Source organism: Schistocerca americana, chromosome 3, assembly GCF_021461395.2.
Source record: "Schistocerca americana isolate TAMUIC-IGC-003095 chromosome 3, iqSchAmer2.1, whole genome shotgun sequence".
Lineage (NCBI taxonomy): Eukaryota > Metazoa > Arthropoda > Insecta > Orthoptera > Acrididae > Schistocerca > Schistocerca americana.
In genome coordinates, this window is record NC_060121.1 from 408,339,883 (window position 1) to 408,362,808 (window position 22,926).

General features: G+C 42.1%; 1 protein-coding gene across 1 annotated transcript in view; it reads right to left on the reverse strand.

Annotated features, from left to right (window-relative positions):
- Window positions 1-22,448, reverse strand: part of LOC124606943 (dynein axonemal intermediate chain 2) — a 150,937-nt gene extending 128,489 nt beyond the window's left edge. The window contains exon 1 of the mRNA XM_047139065.1: window positions 22,266-22,448. Coding sequence (XP_046995021.1) covers window positions 22,266-22,448 — 183 coding nt within the window. The remainder of the gene's footprint in view (window positions 1-22,265) is intronic.
- Window positions 22,449-22,926: the final 478 nt, after the last annotated feature.

Here is a 22,926-nt window from a genome sequence, read left to right on the forward strand (position 1 = left end):
TAAAATCTTTGTAATGCATTCAGAATGTGTGGAAGCGTAATAGAGGCAATGAAAGAGGGAAATCAAGAAAGAAGAGCTAATGCTAAAATGATATACCACAAGGGCTCTGCTTATGGTCGCTGCCAAGTCAGTTCTACGCCGAACAGAAAAGGTAACTAGTAGAAAAATATTTCAAATTCAAAGTGGAAGTGCAAAGGGAACTCAGCAAAAATGTTTCAGGCGACAAAATTCATTCTGTCTAATAACACTTAGAAAAGCTTAGATAATTTGTGTATTGACAAAATATCTTGCAAAAATTGTTCGTGACTGAATGGTGATCGTATGTAACTGTCATACAGAGGATTGCCAAGGGTGTCCCCGCCGTGGGATGGCCGAAATAGGGCCCAGCCAGCCTTGTGCCGTCAACTGTGGTGTTTTTAAAGGAAAGGTGCTGTCTCGACAGCCGACATTCATGTAAATTCTGTATGCTTCAAAAGCACAGAAAAATCAAACATTTCCTATAATCATCAGCTTAGGTTTCCACTCTGTCCACTCTAGCCGTTTCTTTCTATAATGCAGCCAACCACCAACTTGCTTCCGATGACATTACGTTTTCTCTCATTGTTTCTTCTGCTAACTCTCTCGCAATGTCTCGCTTTTCCCCGGAAAAATTAACTTCCGATACGCATGTGATTCTTTCCACATCAATTTTATGCTTTTCTGTTGGTGTACTACTACACCCCTTGGACGAAAACATTATGTTAATATCAATAACACTATTGTAATAATGGCGTTCATTATTACAGCTAGTATTATTATTAATATTGTTATTTTCCTGGGTCGTCAGCTGAACCTTCAAGTCAAGGTGACATGATATTTCGACTGTGCAGCTGACCGTCGAAATATTGCGACAGCTTGACTTAAGGATCTGGTTAACAGCCTGAGGAAGTAATGTAGCAAAGGACAGCCAGTCCAGATCGCAAATAGTGTTTATCTTTAACAAATGGTAAACGGTTACAGTCGTACGTAGATCATCTTCAGACCAGTAATGTCTCTGAAATTACTAAAATAAGTTAGGAGTAATACAGCTATTCACCTTTAACAACAGTAGGTAAGCAACATAGTTACAAAATAAATGAAAATACCTCGTGTGGATGTTACAGTAAAAACCCGTTTTCAGTTAGAACACGTTCTCGCCATTTAGAACTAGATTATACTGAATGCCTTTGTTACAACTGGAATTTATTGCCGGTCAAAAATGAATGTCGGTTAAAACTAGTTTTAACTAGACAAAACGTGTTTTCATAAATTGACTCAGTTACATATATTTCGACCAAGGTCGAGGTTCATTTAGGTTACACGAGATACATTAAAGCGATGCTGATTGGTCGAGCGGCGTCGCCTGACTCGGGCGGGGCTGGTCTGTCAATAGGGCACCCATCTGCATACACCCGCTCACTTAGACTTCCGCTAAGCAGGTACAGACCGGACTGTACGTATTTCTCATGGGATATGTAAATCAAGAAACGTGGCGGAAAGAAGAATTTTTAAAAAGGATGTTGCAGATTGATGAACACTCGAAAAAAATTACAATGCACTGATAAAAAAAACTTATAAGTTAGTGGACGAAATTGAAGGAATATAATTAGCTGAAAAAAAAGATACAGAAGACTAAATCTATCCAAGGTTACTAGTATCTGTGGGACTTGAAATTCACGGACAAAAAAAAGAGCCTATGAAGTGCTACTTATGCGTAGACGAAATTTTCGATATTGTTGAAGCAGCTCACATGACCGTCTGTCATGGAGATCGAGAGAAACTAAAAACTGATACTTCAACAAAATATGCAAACAACACGATAGAGGACTTATCAGTGTGAAAAAGAGTGTGAAGAAATGGGGGCTTGTTTCGAAACCCATACTTCATTCAGGATTGAACAGTAATTGCCAAGTTGATCTGATTGAGATGCAAACGCAAGAAGATGGTAAATTAAAGTTTATAATAGTTTAAGAGAACCACCTGACGAAATATGTTTTGTTATATGCATCACAAAGCAAGGAAACCGAGAAAGTGGCACAGAATTAACAGATATATTTTTGACATTTGGTCTTCCTTGTATTTTACGCTCTGAAAATGACACAGAATTAGTTAACACTATATAAATGAGCTGGCTTTATTTTGGTCCGAGTGCAAACTGTTTTCAGAAAACCAACACACAGGCAAAGGCAAGGGTCTGTTGAACGTAAGTAGTGGGACAAAGAGAGAATCAGCACAATTTGTTAGTGCAGGTTGCCTACATCAGGGGCAGGTATGCACTCTGACAAACCTATTGTTCTCCTTTGACTGACAGGCCATTAACCTATTGTTCTGCTAAAAGGATCATTCCTTTCGATTGACAGGTACTTAACCTATTGTTCCCTTGCCCCCCTCCCCCCACCACTCAGGTAACCTCCAACCCACCCCCTCCCCATCGCTACTACAGATACACTGTCAATTCTGAGTTATTCGAATAGCCCCTCTCACTCTTATCAATTTGATTGCCTACTTAATTAACCTGATCAATTAATTAACCCCTCCTCTCTAGTAACTACACCGCCCCTCACCCGCCCCCCTTCTGTGTCCCCCTCCCTACCTTTACCTGGAAACTGGCGACTCTGCAATGGAAAGAAAGGATCTCACGAAGGGAAATTCAAGGATATACTGTTTGATTCTAAAAAATTCAGTTTGCAGGGGTTGGATTTCTCTTCCTCCTCATTCTCTCCTTTTTAGTAAGATGCAGGTCTTGTAAGAAGTAACTAAATCGATCGCCCTTTTTTTTATTCCAAGCCTGTAACGAATACTGTCATGAAACACACATCACACATAATTAAACAGTTAAAAATCTTTATTACGACGCACACACTGTCCGCCGCCCCCCTGACCACTGGACCACGAAGAATGCCACTGTACTTGCTCATAGGAGCCACGCACAGGTGTCCGTTTGGGTCCTGCAAGCACAAGGCAGTGGCGTCCCTTTCGTACTTGACACCTGAGAAATTCATGTCGAAATACGTGTACACTTAGGCACCGTTTCTGGCACAATGACACATAGCTGAGAGAGATGTTTGCATAGCAGATCATCTTCAGTGAGGTGTTTGTATAACAGCTCACCCATGCAGGTGTGGCTAAAAAGTTGTCAGTGTTACACTGATGTCACATGTCTATGTAACTAACAGCCATTTCTTCCTCTCAGAAATCTTAAAGGGTCGCAGAAATAGTTGACAGTCGCTTTTGTAGAAGCATTCGTGGTGTCTCAGATTGTCTGCATGGAAATTCTGGTCCGAACAGGACATGTTTACGAACATAGCCCAGAATAACACGGAATGTAGCATTCTGATTGGATCGTACTTAATTTACTACTCAAATTACTGATGATGCTGGTATGGAAGCACTGTCTGCCTTTTTTTTGCAGATGAGACTTTCAGCGACAAAAACTGTTTTCTACAGTACCAACTTTATAAATCATGGTATGGCATTACCTCCAAATGAAGTGGTTTCTCCACGACACTGAATATAGATGGTGATCACTGGAGTGTATATTCTCAGACCGACAGTTCAGTTACACGTAGCCAATGATGCAACCTCATGATAAAATCACTGAATTTAAAAAGCGATTTGGCTAAGGAAAGCGATATGAATCCTGTATTTGCAACTCCCTCATGCCGCATCTAGATATTTCTCCAGTATTTGTAATGCATTCTGTCAGAGGCTCTGTAATATGTCGACTGGGTTATAGGTGAAGGATCACAAACAGTAGATAGTGTGCTGACTGAGATCGTAAGAACTATACACTGGCTTTTCAGATGTCTAGTGTTACACTCTCCAGTAGAAATGCTGGCTGCGATTTGGAATCAAGTCTTTCCATCTGACCACATACCTGCATTGGATCCTATGGAGAAGTCCTTTAATGATTACAGCCACTAGTGAATCATATTTCTGGCGCTCTGATATCCTGAATCGAGTCACCATTTTCGAACCTATCAGCTACGGTAAAATTTTAAAATCACATTTAAGTGCGTGGCAGAGGGTTCATCGAACCATCTTCACAATTCCCTATTATTCCAATCTTGTATAGTGCGCAGAAAGAACGAACACCTATATATTTCGGTACAAGCTTTGATTTCCCTTATTTTATAGTGGTGATCGTTCCTCCCTATGTAGATCGGTGTCAACAAAATATTTTCGCATTCGGAGGAGAAAGTTAGTGATAGAATTTCGTGAGAAGATTCCATCGCAACAAATACGCCTTTCTTTTAATAATGTCTCAGCCCAAATCCTGTATCACTTCAGTGACACTCTCTCCCATATTTCGCTATAATACAAATCGTGCTGCACTTCTTTGAATTTTTTCGATGTACTCCTTCACTACTCCGGGGATATTTACTTCTACATTACCCATGTTGGCAGCTGTTCTTAATTCGAATTCTGGAATATTTATTGGTCTTCATTTGTGAAGGAATTTCGGAAGGCTGTGTTCAGTAACTCTGTTTTGGCAGCATTGTCTTCGATAGTACCTCCATTGCTATAGCGCAGAAGGCATTGATTGTTTCTTGCTGCTAACATATTTCACATAGACCAGAATCTCTTTGGATTTACTGCCAGGTTTCGAGACCTGGTTTGTTGTGGAAACTGTTACAAGAATCTCGCATTGAAGTCCGCGCTAAATTTCGAGCTTATGCAAAAGATCACCAATCTTGAGGATTTTGCGTCTGTTTAAATTCGGCATGTTTGTTTCGTTGTTTTTGCAACCGTTTTCTGATCCGTTTTGTGTACCAAGGAGGATCAGCTCCGTCGTTTGTTAATTTATTTGGTATAAATCTCTCAATTGCTGCCGATACTATTTCTCTGAATTCAAGCTACATCTGGTCTACACTTATACCATTAATTTGGAAGGAGTGGAGATTGTCTCTGAGGATGGCGTCAAGTGAATTTCTATCTGCTTTTTTGAATAAGTATATTTTATATTTTTCGTTTATTTTTGAACGATTTGGGGGATACAATATTCAGTCTCCCTACGACAACCCTGTGTTCACTAATCCCTGTATCCGTTTTGATGCTCGTTATTCACTCTAGATTATGTGTTGCTAAGAGGTCGTGTGTGTTTTCACAACCGTTTACTATTCGCGTGGGCTCATGAAATAACTGCTCGAAATAATATTCAGAGAACGCGTTTAGCACAATTTTAGATGATGTTTTATGCGTACCTCGGGAATGAAACATGTGTTTTCGTCAACATATGGAGGGTAAATTAGTCACCACCAACTATAGTCGTGTGAGTCGGGTATGTGTTTAAAATCAAACTCAGGTTTTCTTTGAACCTTTGAGCAATTGTATCATCTGAGGCCGGTAAAAGAATCCAATCATTATTTTATTCCGGTGGCCAACAATGACCTCTGCCCATACTAACTCACAGGAAGTATCTACTTCAATTTCGTGACAAGATACACTACTCCTAACAGCAACAAACACGCCACCGCCAACCGCGTTTAGCCTATCCTTTCGGAATACCGTTAGGCTCATTGCAAAAATTTCGGCTGAGCCTATATCCGGCTTTAGCCAGCTTTCAGTGCCTATAACGATTTTAACGTCAGTGCTTTGTATTAGCGCATGGAGCTCTGGTACTTTCCCAATACAGCTACGACAATTTACAACATTTATACCGATGATTCCTGTATCTACATTCTTCCTGTGTTCAGTCTGCACCTTTTGTGGCTGAAGCCCTTCTTGTGTTTTGCCAAGACCCTCTAACATAAAAAAACCGCTCAGTCGACGCCACACAGCCCCTGCTACCATGTAGCCGCCTCCTGCGTATAGTGGACACCTGATCTATCCAGCGGAACCTGAAACCCAACCACCCTTCGGCGCAAGTCGAGGAATCTGCAATCTACACGGTCGCAGAACCGTCTGAGCTTCTGATTCAGACCCTCCACTCGGCTCTGTACCAGAGCTCCGCAATCGGTCCTGTCGACTATACTGCAAATGGTCAGCTCTGCTTTCATCTTGCAAGCAAGACTGGCAGCCTTTACCACTTCCGTTAGCCGCCAGAGAAAACCTCTCCTGATCTAAAGTGACACATATCATTGGTACCAACGTCAGTAACCACCTGCAGTTGGCTGCACCCTGTGCTCTTCATGGCATCCGGGAGGACCCGTTCCACGTCTGGAATGATTCCACCCGGTATGCACATGGAGTGCACGCTGGTTTTCTTTCCCTTCTTGGCAGCCATGTCCCTAAGGGCCCCATAACGCGCCTAATGTTGGAGCTCCGAACTATCAATAATCCCACCCTCTGTGATTGTTCGGATCTTGCAGTCTGAGTGGTTTCCTCTGACACAGTATAGACGACAGCATCTGGCTCAGCCACAGACAGCACCTGGGACCTTTTTGTCAGACAAAACTGGAGAGGCCGTACGTGCGGCCGCCTGGGAAGTCTTTCGCCGCCTGCATCGCCCTAGGGCGACCTCCCACTCGACCACAGGCGAGGGGTCAACCTCAGTGTGAGTAGTAACTGGGCTGTCCACCGGTGAGGACCGATCGGATGACTCGGCCGTGCTGGACGTCTGTTGGATCTCCACAGACGGCCCACAACAGTGGTAGCCACCCTCTGCAGCCTCAAGTTGAGTAACCGAAGCTATCACAGCCTGAAGTTGAGAGTGAAATGTCACCAACTCGGTTCGCCCTTGTCCATACTTAAGACCATGGAAAACTAAACTATGCAGATAAACGGACTATCAGCACGTGCTGCGCAACTCTACTGTAGACCCTGAGGAAAACGCAGGAACTGTGTCTAATAAATTAGATTTACACGCAGAGATTCAAAACCCTAACTACCGAAGAACTCACGTGAAACTAAATAATTTGCCCCTGATTAGGAACTTGTAATATGTCACAAAATCGATTTACATTCCGACGGAAACGAAAATGCGAGAACTGTGGCTATTAGATATTAAATAAACACGCAGAAACACAAGAAACTAAACTATTAAAGCACACAGATGATGTTACAAAATTCGCTCCTCATTAAGAATTCGTGAAAGTCACAAAATCGATTCCTTTCCTGTTGCTGCTTGTGTTGCGGGTGGTTACTGCTGCCAGTAGGAACTGAGCAGAAGTCGGAGAGAGCTGTGTCTACCACCTTCTGCAACCTGTGTAGAAACAGAGTGACCTGAGTTAGTGCGACAGAACCATGTTTTGACCATTCTGTGGAAATGGGAACATATCGTAGCTCCACCAACAGTGTACGATGTGTAAGGTCAGCACCAAACGAAGCCTGCTCCTCCAACATGTGGTAGTATAAAAGACAGTACGGGAACTGGAGGAAGGACGAGGATTTTGCTACTGCATTGTGTTGCGTCCCCAAACTACATACAAGTACTGCTGTCCAAAGGAGATCCGTGTCCCTCAGGGCCCATTCACATCTATCACCCCAACATGCTATCTTCGTTATTCTGTACCATCCAACAGAGAAAAATTACAAATTATAAAAGCTCCACTAACTTCATCCGATAAAGAACTCGATAATATTTTTACCGCATCTCTCTCCTCCCATATATCAAAAACAAATACCATCTGTGTGCCACCATCAAGCACATGTGATGATCCTATTAAATATGCAGCTATTGATCCATCCGTGACACATGCATATACACAGACATACGGGAAATAGAGCAAACACATTGTAAATGTGGAATATATAGGGTGGAGGCGCTGGATGTTATCGAGTACAGTGCTATACTACGTCTCCTGATCAGTGCATTTGCGCTAGGTGTTGGTAGCTGTACTACATTTACAAGCAATTCTAGAACACGGGGCCGAGCGGTAGGGCTGTGTGGTTCTAGGCGCTTCAGTCTGGAACCGCGTGACCGCTACGGTCACAGGTTCGAATCCTGCCTCGGACGTGGAAGTGTGTGATGTCCTTAGGTTAGTTGGGTTTAAGTAGTTCTAAGTTCTAGGGGACTGATGACCACAGATGTTAAGTCCCATAGTGCTCAGAGCCATTAGAACACGGGAATAGATGTATTGTGATCGCATGGGTAGAAGTGACATAAAAAATTGGTAGAATTGTGGAAAATACATATAAATTGAGAGAAAATACACCAAAATTCAGGGAAATTGAGGATGTACTTGTGTGTCTTCTGGTTGGTGCAGAAGAATTCTTGTGCTTGGGAACGAGTATGCGACAGCAAGAGGAATAAGAGAAAACGTTGACATGGAGGCATCGGGAACAAGGGAAACCATCATTGTTTTTGTAGAGGCCGCATTCCACTAAATGTTTATTGAGGTAGTAGTGATACACATGAGTTGACTATGTCTTTGATGCTTTCCTGGAAAAACATAGAACCCTCAGCCTCTAAACTTACTTGCACCTGCGTTAAAGGATGACATAGAGTGGGTGGAGTGGTCGGTTGAGATGGAGTTGTAACAAGGTATGATTTAATGGTAGACTGATGATGCATTCTAGAGAGGGAGAAGTTGCTGCAGGTCATTTGACCATTTTCTTCCCGATGTTCTGTCGGAATGCATCAGTTGTGTGACATAGCCTACGTTCGACTCATATACAACTGCATGTTCTGTGTGGGTCTTAGAGCAGTGTCTGCTTGCAATCGTTAACAGTAAACCTCTTGGTCATCAGAGGATTTCCATATCATGTGTGATGGAACGTGACACATTCCTCCAAACGAATGAAGATTTATACGATGTACTCCATTCCCCAGTCGCGTCTTGCGTATAAAATCAACACTTCAGTTTCATAACTAAGACGGTTCTAAGTTAGCCATAGGTGTTTGTGAGGCACTGCAATCCCCATGTATACATTTGCTTGACAGATATCCTGTTTACAGAGTTAGTGGCAGCGTGACGTGTAATTTCACATGTCAAACGCCACTGCTATGCATTTATCTGTTTCCTTCTAAGAGGTATTCTCCATTACTAACGATCATATTATACAGGACTGATGCGGGCATAGTATAATTTCAGAACCATGATTGGATGCGAACAGTGGACGCTATACATCTCTGAAAAGTTATGTTGTCCACGTATCACACAGAATCGATATTTTAAGGAAGTAGTTTTTTCATTTTACTGTTTGTTACCATAGTTTATCATAGAGAAACTGGCAAGAAGGATGTATGTCATGTGCTGGATATATATTTCTTACATTGGAATCTTAACAGTGCTACATTCCATACGACTAATAGGTCAGAAACTGATACGATTTGTTTTAAGTGCGGAATCTTGTACCCTTAGGAGTGTATGTGTTTATGCTCTCTCTTACCAATACCTTCCACGTACTGATCCCAGATCCTAGAACAATACTTCAGAGTAGATAGCGTGGTTGATTTACATAAAAATGCTTCAAACTCTATCCGTCTGAAGCTCCAACATGCACAAAAACCTGAGGTTTCTTGTTCTTATTAACCATCTGCTATTACATCATAACACTTTCAAATATGTTGCTATACACCGATAAGGGGTGCTAACCTTTTAGACATGGGAGCACCTGGAGAAATCTTGTGTGCTTGGATGGGCAACGACTTGGCTAGCTCCATTCATTTACGAGACACTGAATGAAGCGGTCTACTTCTGGTCACCTGCAGATTAAATCGGTAATGGTGCTGCAGTTTGGGCTGGTCAAAGACAGTGTGAGGAGGTCTTTCAGTCTCTAATTTTATCCTAAGACTACGAGAATGCTCTGTGAATCCCATCCACATAGAGATAGATCGTAAATTATGTACAATGCACGAGGTGCTGGAAATATGTAGAGAGCTGTCTGGTATACTTTGATGATGTATGTGTTCGAGAATTAACAATGAATGAATGTACTGCACAATCATCTATCTACATTCGCAATGATACTCGCAAAGTAGAGAAGGGGCTGTTTAGCTGTGATACTGAAATTGGGTAACATGCTATCGCATCACTGGTCGGTGTTGAACTGTAAAATTGATAAAATTGTTCGCACTATCAACTCTGATGCTTATTATTACAGTACATCGACAGTATCTTTTCCATCTCATCTGTCCACTGGTACACTGTTCGTTACCGCATAATGATTGACTGACATCGCTTGTTTCAGTTGGAGAAAGAGTTTTGGTGGGAGGGGGGGGGGGGGGGGGGCAACACCCAACACCTTCTTGGGATGGATAGCACCGAAACAGCGATCGCGTACATGACTGCAATATGAGGAATCAGTCGAAACGGAATGCAGAGCCATCAGCTATTCCATCATTCTAACAGATTAGTTTAAATGTAGAGGTCGTCAGTCACCTTCGGACAGCAGTTTGGAAACTCTCCACAATGCCGCCAAACTCTTCCAGTTACTTATGTTGTAACTGTCTTTTATTTAAAATCATCCAGTGTGTTTGGTGTGTCATGGTAGCATCAGTAACAACATGATTTATACTGCACAATGTTTAGTTTTCTGTGAGAAGCAATTTATCAGAACGTATTAATGTCAGTTTAGAACCTGACACATACCTCGAAGTCATGACGGAAAAACAAAATCTATGGTAGTGTACAAAGCATGTTACAGCAGAAAAAAACAATGTTTCGAACAACGACTCAGGGTAACAGGGAGGTTCTCTTTGACTTATAGTATAGTTTGTAGGATACAGTCATCCTCCTAAAGCACAGGCGATGCAACGTTACACTGGTCCATGCAGTGGATCAACAGCTGATTATTTAATAGGATCGTCATATGTGTTCAATGCCGGTATGTAGACGGTATTTGTTTTGATATATGAGAGGAGAGAGATGCGGTAAAAATCTTATCATGTTCTCTATTGGCTGAAGGTAGTGGAGCTTTCATAGTTTGTAATTTTTCTTTGTTGGATGGTACAGAATAACGAAGATAGTATGTTGGGGTGATAGATGTGAATGGGCCCTGAGGGACACAGATCTGCTTCAGACAGCAATACTTGTATGTAGTTTGGGGACGCACCACAATGCAGTAGCAAAATCCTCGTCCTTCCTCCAGTTCCCGTACTGTCTTTTATACTACCTCGTGTTGGAGGAGCAGGCTTCATTTGGTGCTGACCTTACACATTGTACACTGTTGGCGAGCTATGACAACATGTCCCCATTTCCACGAAATGGTCAAAACACTATCCTGTCACACAAACTCAGGTCACTCTGTTTCTACACAGGTTGCAGAACGTGGTAGATACAGCTATCTCCGACTTCTGCTCAGTTCCTACTTAAACGATAAACTGGAACCATAACATGCGCAAAACTGCAAAAATGGCAGCAGTTGCAAGAGGCATAGGGACTATCTAAAATTTTAATATAGCTGATACGTTCGTAAAAGGTGACTCGATTCAGGATATCAGAACGCCAGAAATATGATTCACTAGTGGCAGTAATCATTAAAGGACTTCGCCATAGGATCCAACGCAGGTATGTGGTTGAATTGAAAGACTTGATTCCAAATCCCAGACAGCATTTCTACCATAGTCCGTAACACTAGAGATCTGAAAAGCTAGTGTACATTTCTTACGACCTTAATCGGCACACCATCTACTGTTTGTGATCCTTCTCAATCAACCTTCGCCTATAACCCAGTGGATATATCGCAGAACCTCTGACATGGCATCAAGACAGATTCCATTACAAATATTGGAGAAATAGCTAGCGGCAGCATGAGGGAGTTGCAAATATCGGATTCATATCATGAGCCTAAGCCGAATCACTTGCTAAAGTCAGTGATTTTATCACGAGGTTGCATCATCGGCTACGTGTAACTGAACTGTTTGTCTGATAATATACACTCCAGTGACCACCATCTATATTGTGTCGCGGTATTTGTCTGGAAAAACCATTTTATTTGGAGGTAATGCCATACATCAATTTATAAAGTAAATATAGCTTTTAAAATGGATACTTGTGTGTGCCTGTAGAACCAAGACCGATGGTGATAGTAATATGGTTGTGTTTTTTAACATCTGGCGGTTAGTAAGACGATTACGTCTCTCTTTCGAAAACACAGTGGTACCACTCGCAAGGTAAACTTATGAGACATGTACACCCATCGCTGATTCTTGTTCAAGATTATTTCGTAACGCCAGCAATCAGTTATTGGTGGAGTATTGTACTTAGTAGTAGGGGAAGCGTGATAGGTTCTCCTTGAGCATCAGTCTTATAAAGCATGTGCGTGTGTGTGTGTTCCGACATGGGCAAAGGGAATGACTATGTCCAGTCGGAAGGAAGGTATGGATTTGATGTGGAATACTGTGATTGCAACGGGGAAAGTATGTCAAGTCATAAGAATGGTACAGATATTTCTGTTTCCAAGCTACAGCCATCAGCAGGGTGTATATCCGATATTTCGCTCATTGTCGAATGTTGTCCAATTGAGACCACGATCGTAATATTTAATTGTAAGTACAGTGATAAAATATATATGTGGCCGGTTTCCTAGGATGATTCTGTTTGTGCCGGTGGCCAGTGGCGGAAATGATTCACGTTTCCGACAAATGGTAGGAACTGTCCGAATGGAGAGGCCTGTTTTGATGCAGGAATGTAGCTGACTTAACTGTTACTAAAATGTAAACTTTCACGGCCGGAAATATCATGTCCATTATAATTATCCGGGCTGTTATGCCGTGGTCGGTTGATGAATTCTGAGGTGATTCCCAACGTCAGTAGCGAGCCAGTGTGTGTGTTGGATCTTCCATCAAGCTACGGACCCCCTTGAAGATGTCTCCCGCAGTCGGAGACGAAACGTTGGGAATCACCTCAGAATTCATCAACCGACCACGGCATAACATCCCGGATAATTATAATGGACATGACTTAACTGTGTCGTCTTCTAGACGGCCGCATAGCGAACTAACACTTAGTACGTGTTGGATAGCTTTCGTGATAGCGTGGAAAATTAAGAAGATTCAATATGGACGTGTGTTTGCATGGTCCATTATTTCCTCCCATGTAAATTGTCCGGTTGACTGCTTCTACACACTTCGCGCCTTTATTTAGTTGAGAGAACATCGATTGTGGTGTGTGCATCTAGCAGGAGGAATACATGTTTGCCGGTTCTATAAACATGGGAAACACCTTAGTTGACTTTGTAAGTTATAGGGATGATTCGGAATCTGTATTCGCGAGTAGAAATATCACTTTCCTCTATTTTTTCGAGTTTTCACGTAAAGGTCTTCACAGACAGAATACGTTTCTAGTTACTCAATGGTTTAGACCACACTCCACCTCATAAAAGTTTCGGGTTTTTAGAGAAATAATTTCTAGTATATATCTTCGGAATTATGCTAAGCGAGTGATTGGTAGCACACTGCTATGTGCTTGATATCGAGAACTATGGCATAAATGGTATAATATTCTGGCAGATCATGTGAAAATACAGAGTCTGGAGATGAGTGTAGAGAGAAAGCAAGCAAGAAAATAGGTCGGGGCCAGAAACAGTAATGCCTAGTGTGCCGAGGGGACCTGACCCAGTCTTTCTAGAACAGTCCTCGCTGTATATGTGCGAGAGTCAGGTGGTCGCTACTCCGTCTCCCATTGTGAGGGAGGAATAGATTTAGCACATCGATAGTCGTAAGGGGAATGAAGGATTTATTTATGTTAAAAATTGTGTGCGCTATAGATACTGAGATTCGTTCCAGAAACATGGTCGTAAAGAGGAGACATATCCAGTACATTGCTCAGTGTCAGACAGTGGCAGCAATCCTAATATTTAATTGTAGTTACACTGATAAATATGTGTCTGGTTCCCAATATTCCTGTGAGTCTGGAGATGGTCATAGAAAGCGTAGTCGTAGTAGCAATCAAGAGGCTGAGATGAGGCTTACACCAATTCAGAGAGACCAAAAAACCTTCTGGCTAATGACAATTTGGCTCGTGGCTCCCCTGAGGCAGGCAAATAGTGAACTAATACCCAGTTGCCTTCGGGACTGCGTGTGTCATGAGTATACTCTGCGGAAATTTGAGAAGATTCAATACGACGAGTGTTTGTGCTGAGAGTATTGATAGAGGTCGAACTGCTACCACTCAAGTCCTCCTGGGGTGTGGGAGTCGTCCACGGCCGGCTGACCTCTCTCTGGCTGACATGCACTTCTGCGTTCATGGACCGCGTTTAAGGCGGCAGTTTCCTCCGTTGGCGCTGCACAGCGGTACAGTGAGTAAGTGGGATCTATTTGGCGATCTGTGGACTACATTTGTGGGGCTTAACTGTCAGTGCAATATGGCGATCTGTACAAAATAGTTTTTTGCCGCTGAAAGTTTCGTCTGCAGAAAAAAAGGCGGACAGTGCTTCCACACCAGCAGCATCAGTAATTTCGAGGGTAAATTCAGTAAAATCCACTGAGAATGCTCCATTCATTCACAAGACATCCCTTGTGCTGGGGCATAGGAGCCTCTACAAACTGATTCGAATAAGACGGAAGCAAAGTCTCTACGGAAAGTTCTGAGAAAGCAAGAGTTCAAAGACAAGTTGAAGCACACCATCCTTCTCTGGCGAGGATGCCATCACTCGTCCACCACTGCGGCATTAGAACATCTCCAGACCGGTAGCTGTAGGACACCGAAAATTCCAGCCATTTGTCTCTTCTGTAGGACAGTGCTTCGAATTCTGTTTGCGTAATTGTTCCGATTTTCTCGTCTGTGGTTAGACAGTGCTCTCTTTCCTAACATCAAGAATGCTTTTATGGTTAACGGTGTTTTTGCGAGCATGCACAGACATGATGAGGTCTTTTAGCGGTGAGAACGTTTACCGTTTTTGAGATGTATATTGAAAGCACGACGTCACAGTTTCCAGGAAGCGAACAGGTGATATCTCGTTAGGACCATCAGGAACAATACATTCCGTGTTATTCTGGGCTATTTTCGTAAACAGGTCCTGTTAGGTTAAGAATTTCCATACAGACAAGCTGAGACTTCACGAAAGCTCCTACAACAGCGTTGGCTAACCAATTCTGTGACATTTTACGAATTACAAAAAGGGACTGATAAGTAATAGAAGGGCTGTCCCGTCAGGATCGCGAGAAAGAAGGCAGTTGCTGTTATTCTGGGCTACTTTCGTGAACAGGTACTGTTAGGACCAGAATTTCCATACAGACAAGCTGAGACATCACGGAAGCTCCTACAAAAGTGACCATTAACTGCCGGCCGTAGTGCGCTGCAGTCTGGAACCGCGAGACCGCTACGGTCGCAGGTTCGAATCCTGCCTCGGGCATGGATGTGTGTGATGTCCTTAGGTTAGTTAGGTTTAAGTAGTTCTACGTTCTAGGGGACTAATGACCTCAGAAGTTGAGTCCCATAGGGCTCAGAGCCATTTGAACCATTTTGACCATTAACTATTTCTGCAACATTTTAAGATTTCTGAGAGGAAGACATGGCTCTTATTTAGATTGACATGTCGCATCAGTATAACACTGACAACTTTTTAGCCACATCTGCGAGGGTGAGCCGCTATGCAAACATCTCGCTGAGGGCGAGCCGCTATGCAAAAATCTCTCCCAGCTATGTATCATCGTGCCAGGAAACTGCCCAGGTGAATACGTATTTCGACAGGAATTTCTCAGGTGTCAGTTATGAAAGGGATGCCACCACCTCATGCTTGAGGGATCTGAACGGACACAAGTGCATGGCTTGACAGCTGACAGCCGTGTTGTCACTTCGCAGAGGCCGCCGGTGCACCCCGACTCCTGGGAGCTTGTGTGGTGGCATTCCGTGTGGTCCAATGGTAAGGGGGGCGGCGGGCCGTGCGTGCTTCGTAATCGAAAGATTTTTAACTGTGTAATTATGTGTGATGTGTGTTTCATGACTGTTTTCCTTGCATGGTCAATTTAATTACTTCTTACAAGACCTGCATCCTTCCTAACAGCAGAGAATGATGAGCAAGAGAAATCCAACCCCCTGCAAACTGGATTTTTTTATAAATAAACAATATACCCTTGAATTTCCCTTCGTGAGATCCATCCTCTCCACTGCAGAGCCACCTATTTCCATGTAGAGGGGGGGAGGAAGAGAGGGAAGGAGGGTGGATGAGGGGGGCAGAGTACTAGAGAGGTTAATTAATTGATCTATTTAATTAAATAGTCAATCAAATTGATAAGAGTGAGAGTGGGCTGATCTAATAACTCAGACCTGACAGTGTACCTGTGGGAGCAAGGGGGAGGTGGTGGGTTGGAGGTTTCCTGAGGGGTTTGGGGGATGGAGGTAGGGGAACAATAGGTTAAGTTCATGTCAATCAAAATGAAGAGTCCTTTTAGCAGAACAACAGGTTAAGGACCTGTCAATCAAAGGAGAACAATAGGTTAATGACCTGTCAATCAAAGGAGAACAATAGGTTAATGACCTGTCAATCAAAGGAGAACAATAGGTTAATGACCGGTCAATCAAAGGAGAACAAGGTCTGCCCCTGAGTGTGTACCTGCCCCTGATGTAGGCAACCCACACTAACAAAATGCGCTGATTTTCTCTTTGTCCCCCTACTAACATACTAACCATGACATTGAAAAATATGTAAGCTACTTGAACTCAAGACAACAGCACTATGAACTGGTTAAATGATCTTCACTTTGTACAATTTATGAGAAATCGGGCACTTCATTCTGATATGAAGCAGTCATCTTGTAAAGCCACATCTGGTAAAGAACCACAAGTAGGAATTACGACTTCGAGTTCGTCTGTAGACGTTATTGAGGAAATGTGGGATGAACATGGGAACATGGTCCTGAAGATGCTTTAAATAAAATTAATGTGGTCAAGGGTTTTTGAAACTAAAAGTTGCGAAACGTTATAACAACCAAACCTGTTGAAATCTGTATATGCCGCTTTGGGACAACGTAGTGAGACATATAGGGACGCGAGTGTGGTGTCGTTACCTTCACCTAAAAAATGCGGATCTGTGCTCTCAGCAGGCAAAGTGATGCTCACTTTCGTTTTTGAAGTCCGTCGTCCGACCCTCACCAAATTCCTCGATCACGGAAAACCATTAATAGTAATGTGTACCGTGAGATACTCCGTAGCCTACGCAAATCGATCAAGAGCAAACGGCCTGGGATGGTAATGGTTATTCTGCTCCACGACAAAGTGCTTCCACTTGTTGTCTCCAAGGTTCCGAGGTCACGCAAAGTGTAATTGCCAAGGTCAAGTGGGAAGAGCATGAGCATCCGCCTTACAACCTAGACACTAGACATCATGTCGCCTAGCTACTTCCATGTGTTCCGCCCGCTAAAAAAAACTGAACGACGACTTGAAGACATAGAGGAGGTCTGGCCTCTGTCACAGCCACAGGAATTCTGGGAACAGGGAATCCTTCGGCTCGTGAAACAATGGAATAGTTGTGCTCCAACCTCTGGTGGTCACTAGTTTAATAACGACTTCAATTACGTCCGCAGCGTCGTCTCGTGCTTTTTCTTTTGGACACCCCTCACAGATGATGAAAATTATGTAAATCATGGTGTGGAAATATTGCCTAACTGAGAGGAGGTAAAGGCTGCAGCTAGAAGTAGTGGGCATTCTCAGATTACAGCTGCAGCCGTCAAGAAAACGCAGACGCTTCAGCTAGTGCAACTTGACAGTCTACAATCACAGCAGCAGCTAGTTAAGAAGGCCCAGGAGCTGTAGCTAGCACGAGTGCAGCGTCTGAAATAATTCTGACCGGTGACGACAATGAAAAAATTGTAGCTAATGCGAATCGATAATCCCAAATAACAGCAGCTAAACAAAAAGCTCACGAAAATTTAACAAAAAAATACCAAGAGAATGAAATTGGCTTGGCTTTCAATACATGCTTCTGTAGAAATCAGTGATAACGTAGTTATGCCATTTCCTGATGTCGACAGACAAAATCAGATCTCCGCAATATTATTGGAGTGGTTCTTCAAAAGGATAACCAGGATTTCCAACAAGAGAGGAACAATGTATGGGATACTCGATAAAATATATTGCAAGTATGGATGTGGAACAGGTTTCAATCATTTGGGACGAATGTCGTTGCAAACTCTTTTTAGTGGCTCCTTAGTTCAAAGCTCTCAAAATGTGCCTCTATTTAATGTTGCTAACTATTCAAGTGATTCACTAATGTTTTAAGGATTAATATTTTTATCGTAATATTATAGTGTGTAGAAGCTTCTATTAAATTTCTAATCCCTTTTTAAGTAAGCTAACTAAAAGTCTATTTTCACATCCGAATTCGAAGTGTCCAAAGAAAAATCTTTCTACTACAAGAAGAGCCAGAGAAAGATTTATTGCCGGTAGAAGAAGAGCCAGAGATAAATTTATCTTTAAGAACTGCTACCAAAAGAGCAACCTTAGGAAAAGGCCAGGGATCTGTTCGCTTTGAATGTAAGAAGACGAAAAGGTGCTTTTGTAAGAGTAAAACTAACCAGTGTAATTCGAAAAGTCACCAAAGTTTGCCTTGTAATAATAAATAATATGAACTTACTTGTTCTCTTGTTTCACTCGTTACGTTACGTTTGTCTTTTATTAAGAATTAGCTACTTTCGTTATACGTATCAGACTAACTAATATACTTTTAAAGTATGATATACATATCACAAACAATCGATTTTACTGTAATTAACGTAGTCACAGAAGTATCACTGATAGATACACTGATAGATAAAATTCAATTTTTGTGTTTCTAAGTCTGTGAGCTTGAGATATCAATGACAATGTCAGTAATAGTATGAATATTTACCGATGGACTTTGAGGCGCTTATCTTTAGAGCTAGTTCTGTGTCCAGCTAGCATTTGTCACCGTAGGATTACTCCTCTGATATCTTCTTATAAAGTATGAAATCAATGCAGGAGTCGTTTGTAAGCATATTTACAGCTAATTTTCCTTTACGCCGTACACATAAACAAATTGTGTCGCGAATTCAGTTCCTAGTTACATAAAATTTTCTTGATTTTGTGCTGTGGAGTTCTTCTTTTAGATAATACTGTTTCGCAAATTAGGCTACATCGAAAATGTTAGCCGATAACATACATAAATTATTTCCGCAGACAGTGCAGGATGTAGGATGATTACAAAGAAATATGCAACGTCACGAAAACAGTTTATGCACACACTTAAATGTAATAACCATATTATTTAATCATTTCAGTTGGTTTTGGTTGTTAGAGGGGTCAGATGAACATTTGTGAATGTTTATTTTAGATCTGCAAGAATGACTTCGTGGAGGTGGCATAGTTACACGACACATGAAGTTCTTGCTGGTTGTGCAATAAGCTGCTGGGAAGAGGTTACAAAATACTGCGTAGAACATTCAGAGTTTGGAGGAGACATGCAGACGATGCATGATAGCTACTATTTCCACAGTTTCAAACACTATTGCAGTAACTGATGGCGGTCAGGATAAAGCAGAGTCAAGTGGACCAGTGGTTGAATCACCTGGTACAAATGCGTCAGGTAGTGCAGAGCAGACCGTTTGCCTGTGTTTGAAGAAGTTTTTCACGGAAGTCATGAAACTGACTGATACTGAAGTGGATGCAAATGCGAATTTATATGCATTGTCTAAAGTTGGTCGTGAAACTCAGTCCCGAGGGCATATTGTACTAACAGAAGTTGACACTGTTGATTTCCCACAGATATTTCAGACTCTTTCAGCATATATTTTGTGACTCTGATTCATTGATATGAACATTTTCCACCCCATAACTGATGGTAGGCTAAGAAATACATAGTAAATTTATCAGTTTGATTGATTATTATTCCCAAAGAGTACATACTGACGCGTAGTTCATTGTTATGCTGGATAAAATATTTTCTCACTTGACTGGTTACCGTAAGTTTGTTGCACAGCAGTCTACGGAAGTACAATGTCGGCTGTAGAGAGCAGAAAAAGTTGAATCTGGTTACATCTGGAATGTCACGCTACAGGAGGATGTTAACAACTACGTGAACAGGTAAAGAACAATATGAAGAAGTACATGGAAGACGATGAAAACAGATATAAAATCCTTATCAAAATAAGATGGAGTTTAATGTGATAGATACTAAGGCTCCCAGAAGTAAAGATACGAATATTAACAGCGATCGAGGGAGTATATTATAGGGGAAGAAAAAGATTGGATTGAATTGTAGAAGACATTCAATAGATATACAGAGACGGGAAGATACACACAGCGTGTAGAGAAGTGGGCAATGGCAACAACACGAATGAGTGTGCATTGTAAGACATACGCGTAGACCGAAACAATGGCTATCGGTATGACAGAAGAATGGGTAGCCCTGAGGAATGAAGTAGTGAAGGCAGCAGGGGATCAAGTAGGTAAAAAGACGAGGGCTAGTAGAAATCCTTGGGTAACAGAAAAAATATTGAATTTAATTGATGAAAGGAGAAAATATAAAAATGCAGTAAATGAAGCAGGCAAAAAGGAATACAAACAAAAATGAGATCGACAGGAAGTGCAAAATGGCTAAGCAGGGATGGCTAGAGGACAAATGTAAGGATGTAGAGGCTTATCTCACTAGGGGTAAGATAGATACTGCCTACAGGAAAATTAAAGAGACCTTTAGAGGAAAGAGAACCACTTGTATGAACATCAAGAGCTCAGACGGAAACCCAGTTCTAAGCAAAGAAGGGAAAGCAGAAAGGTGGAAGGAGTATATAGAGGATCTATGCAAGGGCGATGTACTTGAGGACAATATTATGGAAATGGAAGAGGATGTAGATGAAGATGAAATGGGAGATACGATAATGCGTGATGAGTTTGAAAGAGCACTGAAAGACCTGAGTCGAAACAAGGCCCCGGGAGTAGACAACATTCCATTACAACTACTGACGGCCTTGGGAGAGCCAGTCCTGACAAAACTCTACCATCTGGTGAGCAAGATGTATGAGAAGGCGAAATACCCTCAGACTTCAAGAAGAATATAATAGTTCCAATCCCAAAGAAAGCAGGTGTTGACAGATGTGAAAATTATCGAACTATCAGTTTAATAAGTCACAGCTGGTAGAAGCCGACCTCGGGGAAGATCAGTTTGGATTCCGTAGAAATATTGGAACACGTGAGGCAATACTGACACTACGACTTATCTTAGAAGCTAGATTAAGGAAAGGCAAACCTATGTTTCTAGCATTTGTAGACTTAGAGAAAGCTTTTGATAATGTTGACTGGAATACCCGCTTTCAAATTCTGAAGGAGGCAGGGGTAAAATACAGGGAGCGAAAGGCTATTTACAATTTGTACAGAAAGCAGATGGCAGTTATAAGAGTCGAGGGGTATGAAAGGGAAGCAGTGGTTGGGAAGGGAGTGAGACAGGGTTGTAGCCTATCCCCGATGTTATTCAATCTGTATATTGAGCAAGCAGTAAAGGAAACAAAGGAAATATTCGGAGTAGGTATCAAAATCCATGGAGAAGAACTGAAAATTTTGAGGTTCGCCGATGACATTGTAATTCTATCAGAGACAGCAAAGGACTTGGAAGAGCAGTTGAACGGAATGGACAGTGTCTTGAAAGGAGGATATAAGATGAACATCAACAAAAGCAAAACGAGGATAATGGAATGTAGTCGAATTAAGTCGGGTGATGCTGAGGGAATTAGATTAGGAAATGAGACACTTAAAGTAGTAAAGGAGGTTTGCTATTTGGGGAGCAACATAACTGATGATGGTCGAAGTAGAGAGGATATAAAATGTAGACTGGCAATGGCAAGGAAAGTGTTCCTGGAGAAGAGAAATTTGTTAACATCGAGTATAAATTTATTTGTCAGGAAGTCGTTTCTGAAAGTATTTGTATGGAGTGTAGCCATGTATGGAAGTGAAACATGGACAATAAATAGTTTGGACAAGAAGAGAATAGAAGCTTTCGAAATGTGGTGCTGCAGAAGAATGCTGATGATCAGATGGGTAGACCACATAACTAATGATGAAGTATTGAATAGAATTGGGGCGAAGAGGAGTTTGTGGCACAACTTGACAAAAAGAAAGGACCGGTTAGTAGGACATGTTCTGAGGCATCAAGGGATCACAAATTTAGAATTGGAGGGCAGTGTGGAGGGTAAAAATCGTAGAGGGAGACCAAGAGATGAATACACTAATCAGATTCAGAAGGATGTAGGTTGCAGTAAGTACTGGGAGATGAAGAAGCTTGCACAGGATAGAGTAGCACGGAAAGCTGCATCAAACCAGTCTCAGGACTGAAGACCACAACAACAACAACATGACATTCGCGCTGAAGCAACCGTCTCCCCTCTAAATACGCACAAAATGCATCTAGCATCTAGCAGTTATAGAATTTATGGCTCATATCGCCTCTGTTTGTTTACTGGACATTCACAGTACCTCGTGTTCCGCTAGGACAGTTCCGTACTGAGCTGTACTGTGGACGGGATTCTTGGTGATGTAGTCATCCATCCCAGATTTACACGGTAAAATATTTTCCAGAACTTTTGGCCCATCATCTTGAAAGTAGTATGGCCTGCCGAACTCGTATCGCTTTCTGGTGTACGAATATTGCAAGTCCATTTCTGCAACATGCACGTCTGTAACCACGACCGCGCGTTTACGTCCGCCACTGGAGCGGTTGCCAGGGTAACCGTTACATCAATAGCTGCAGGCGCGCTGGTGGCAATGTATACACCAGGTCCCCGTATCAGCTGTCGAAAGCGTCCGTCTCACGAACACCTCCATCATTGAAAATTTTGATGGCGGCATTGCAATTGAATGAGCCCCTCAGCGTTTCAACATTTGCATTTGTCTGGGGAAACGCGGTTTTGTTGGCGCACTGTTGTTTCGAGTTATCGTCCCCACTCTCACGGTCAACCTAAGAAAATTCGGATTCAATTACCTATGCAATACAAGACGTCTCTTGTTCCTGGAGCACTTAGGACTGCCATATGGTGTGTGATTCACGAAGATATGCAAATATTTTAATGTGTTATTCTGCAAGTAAAACTAAAGAAAAAAGTTTATATAAACATAGGTCCGCAAATGTTTAGTTTCG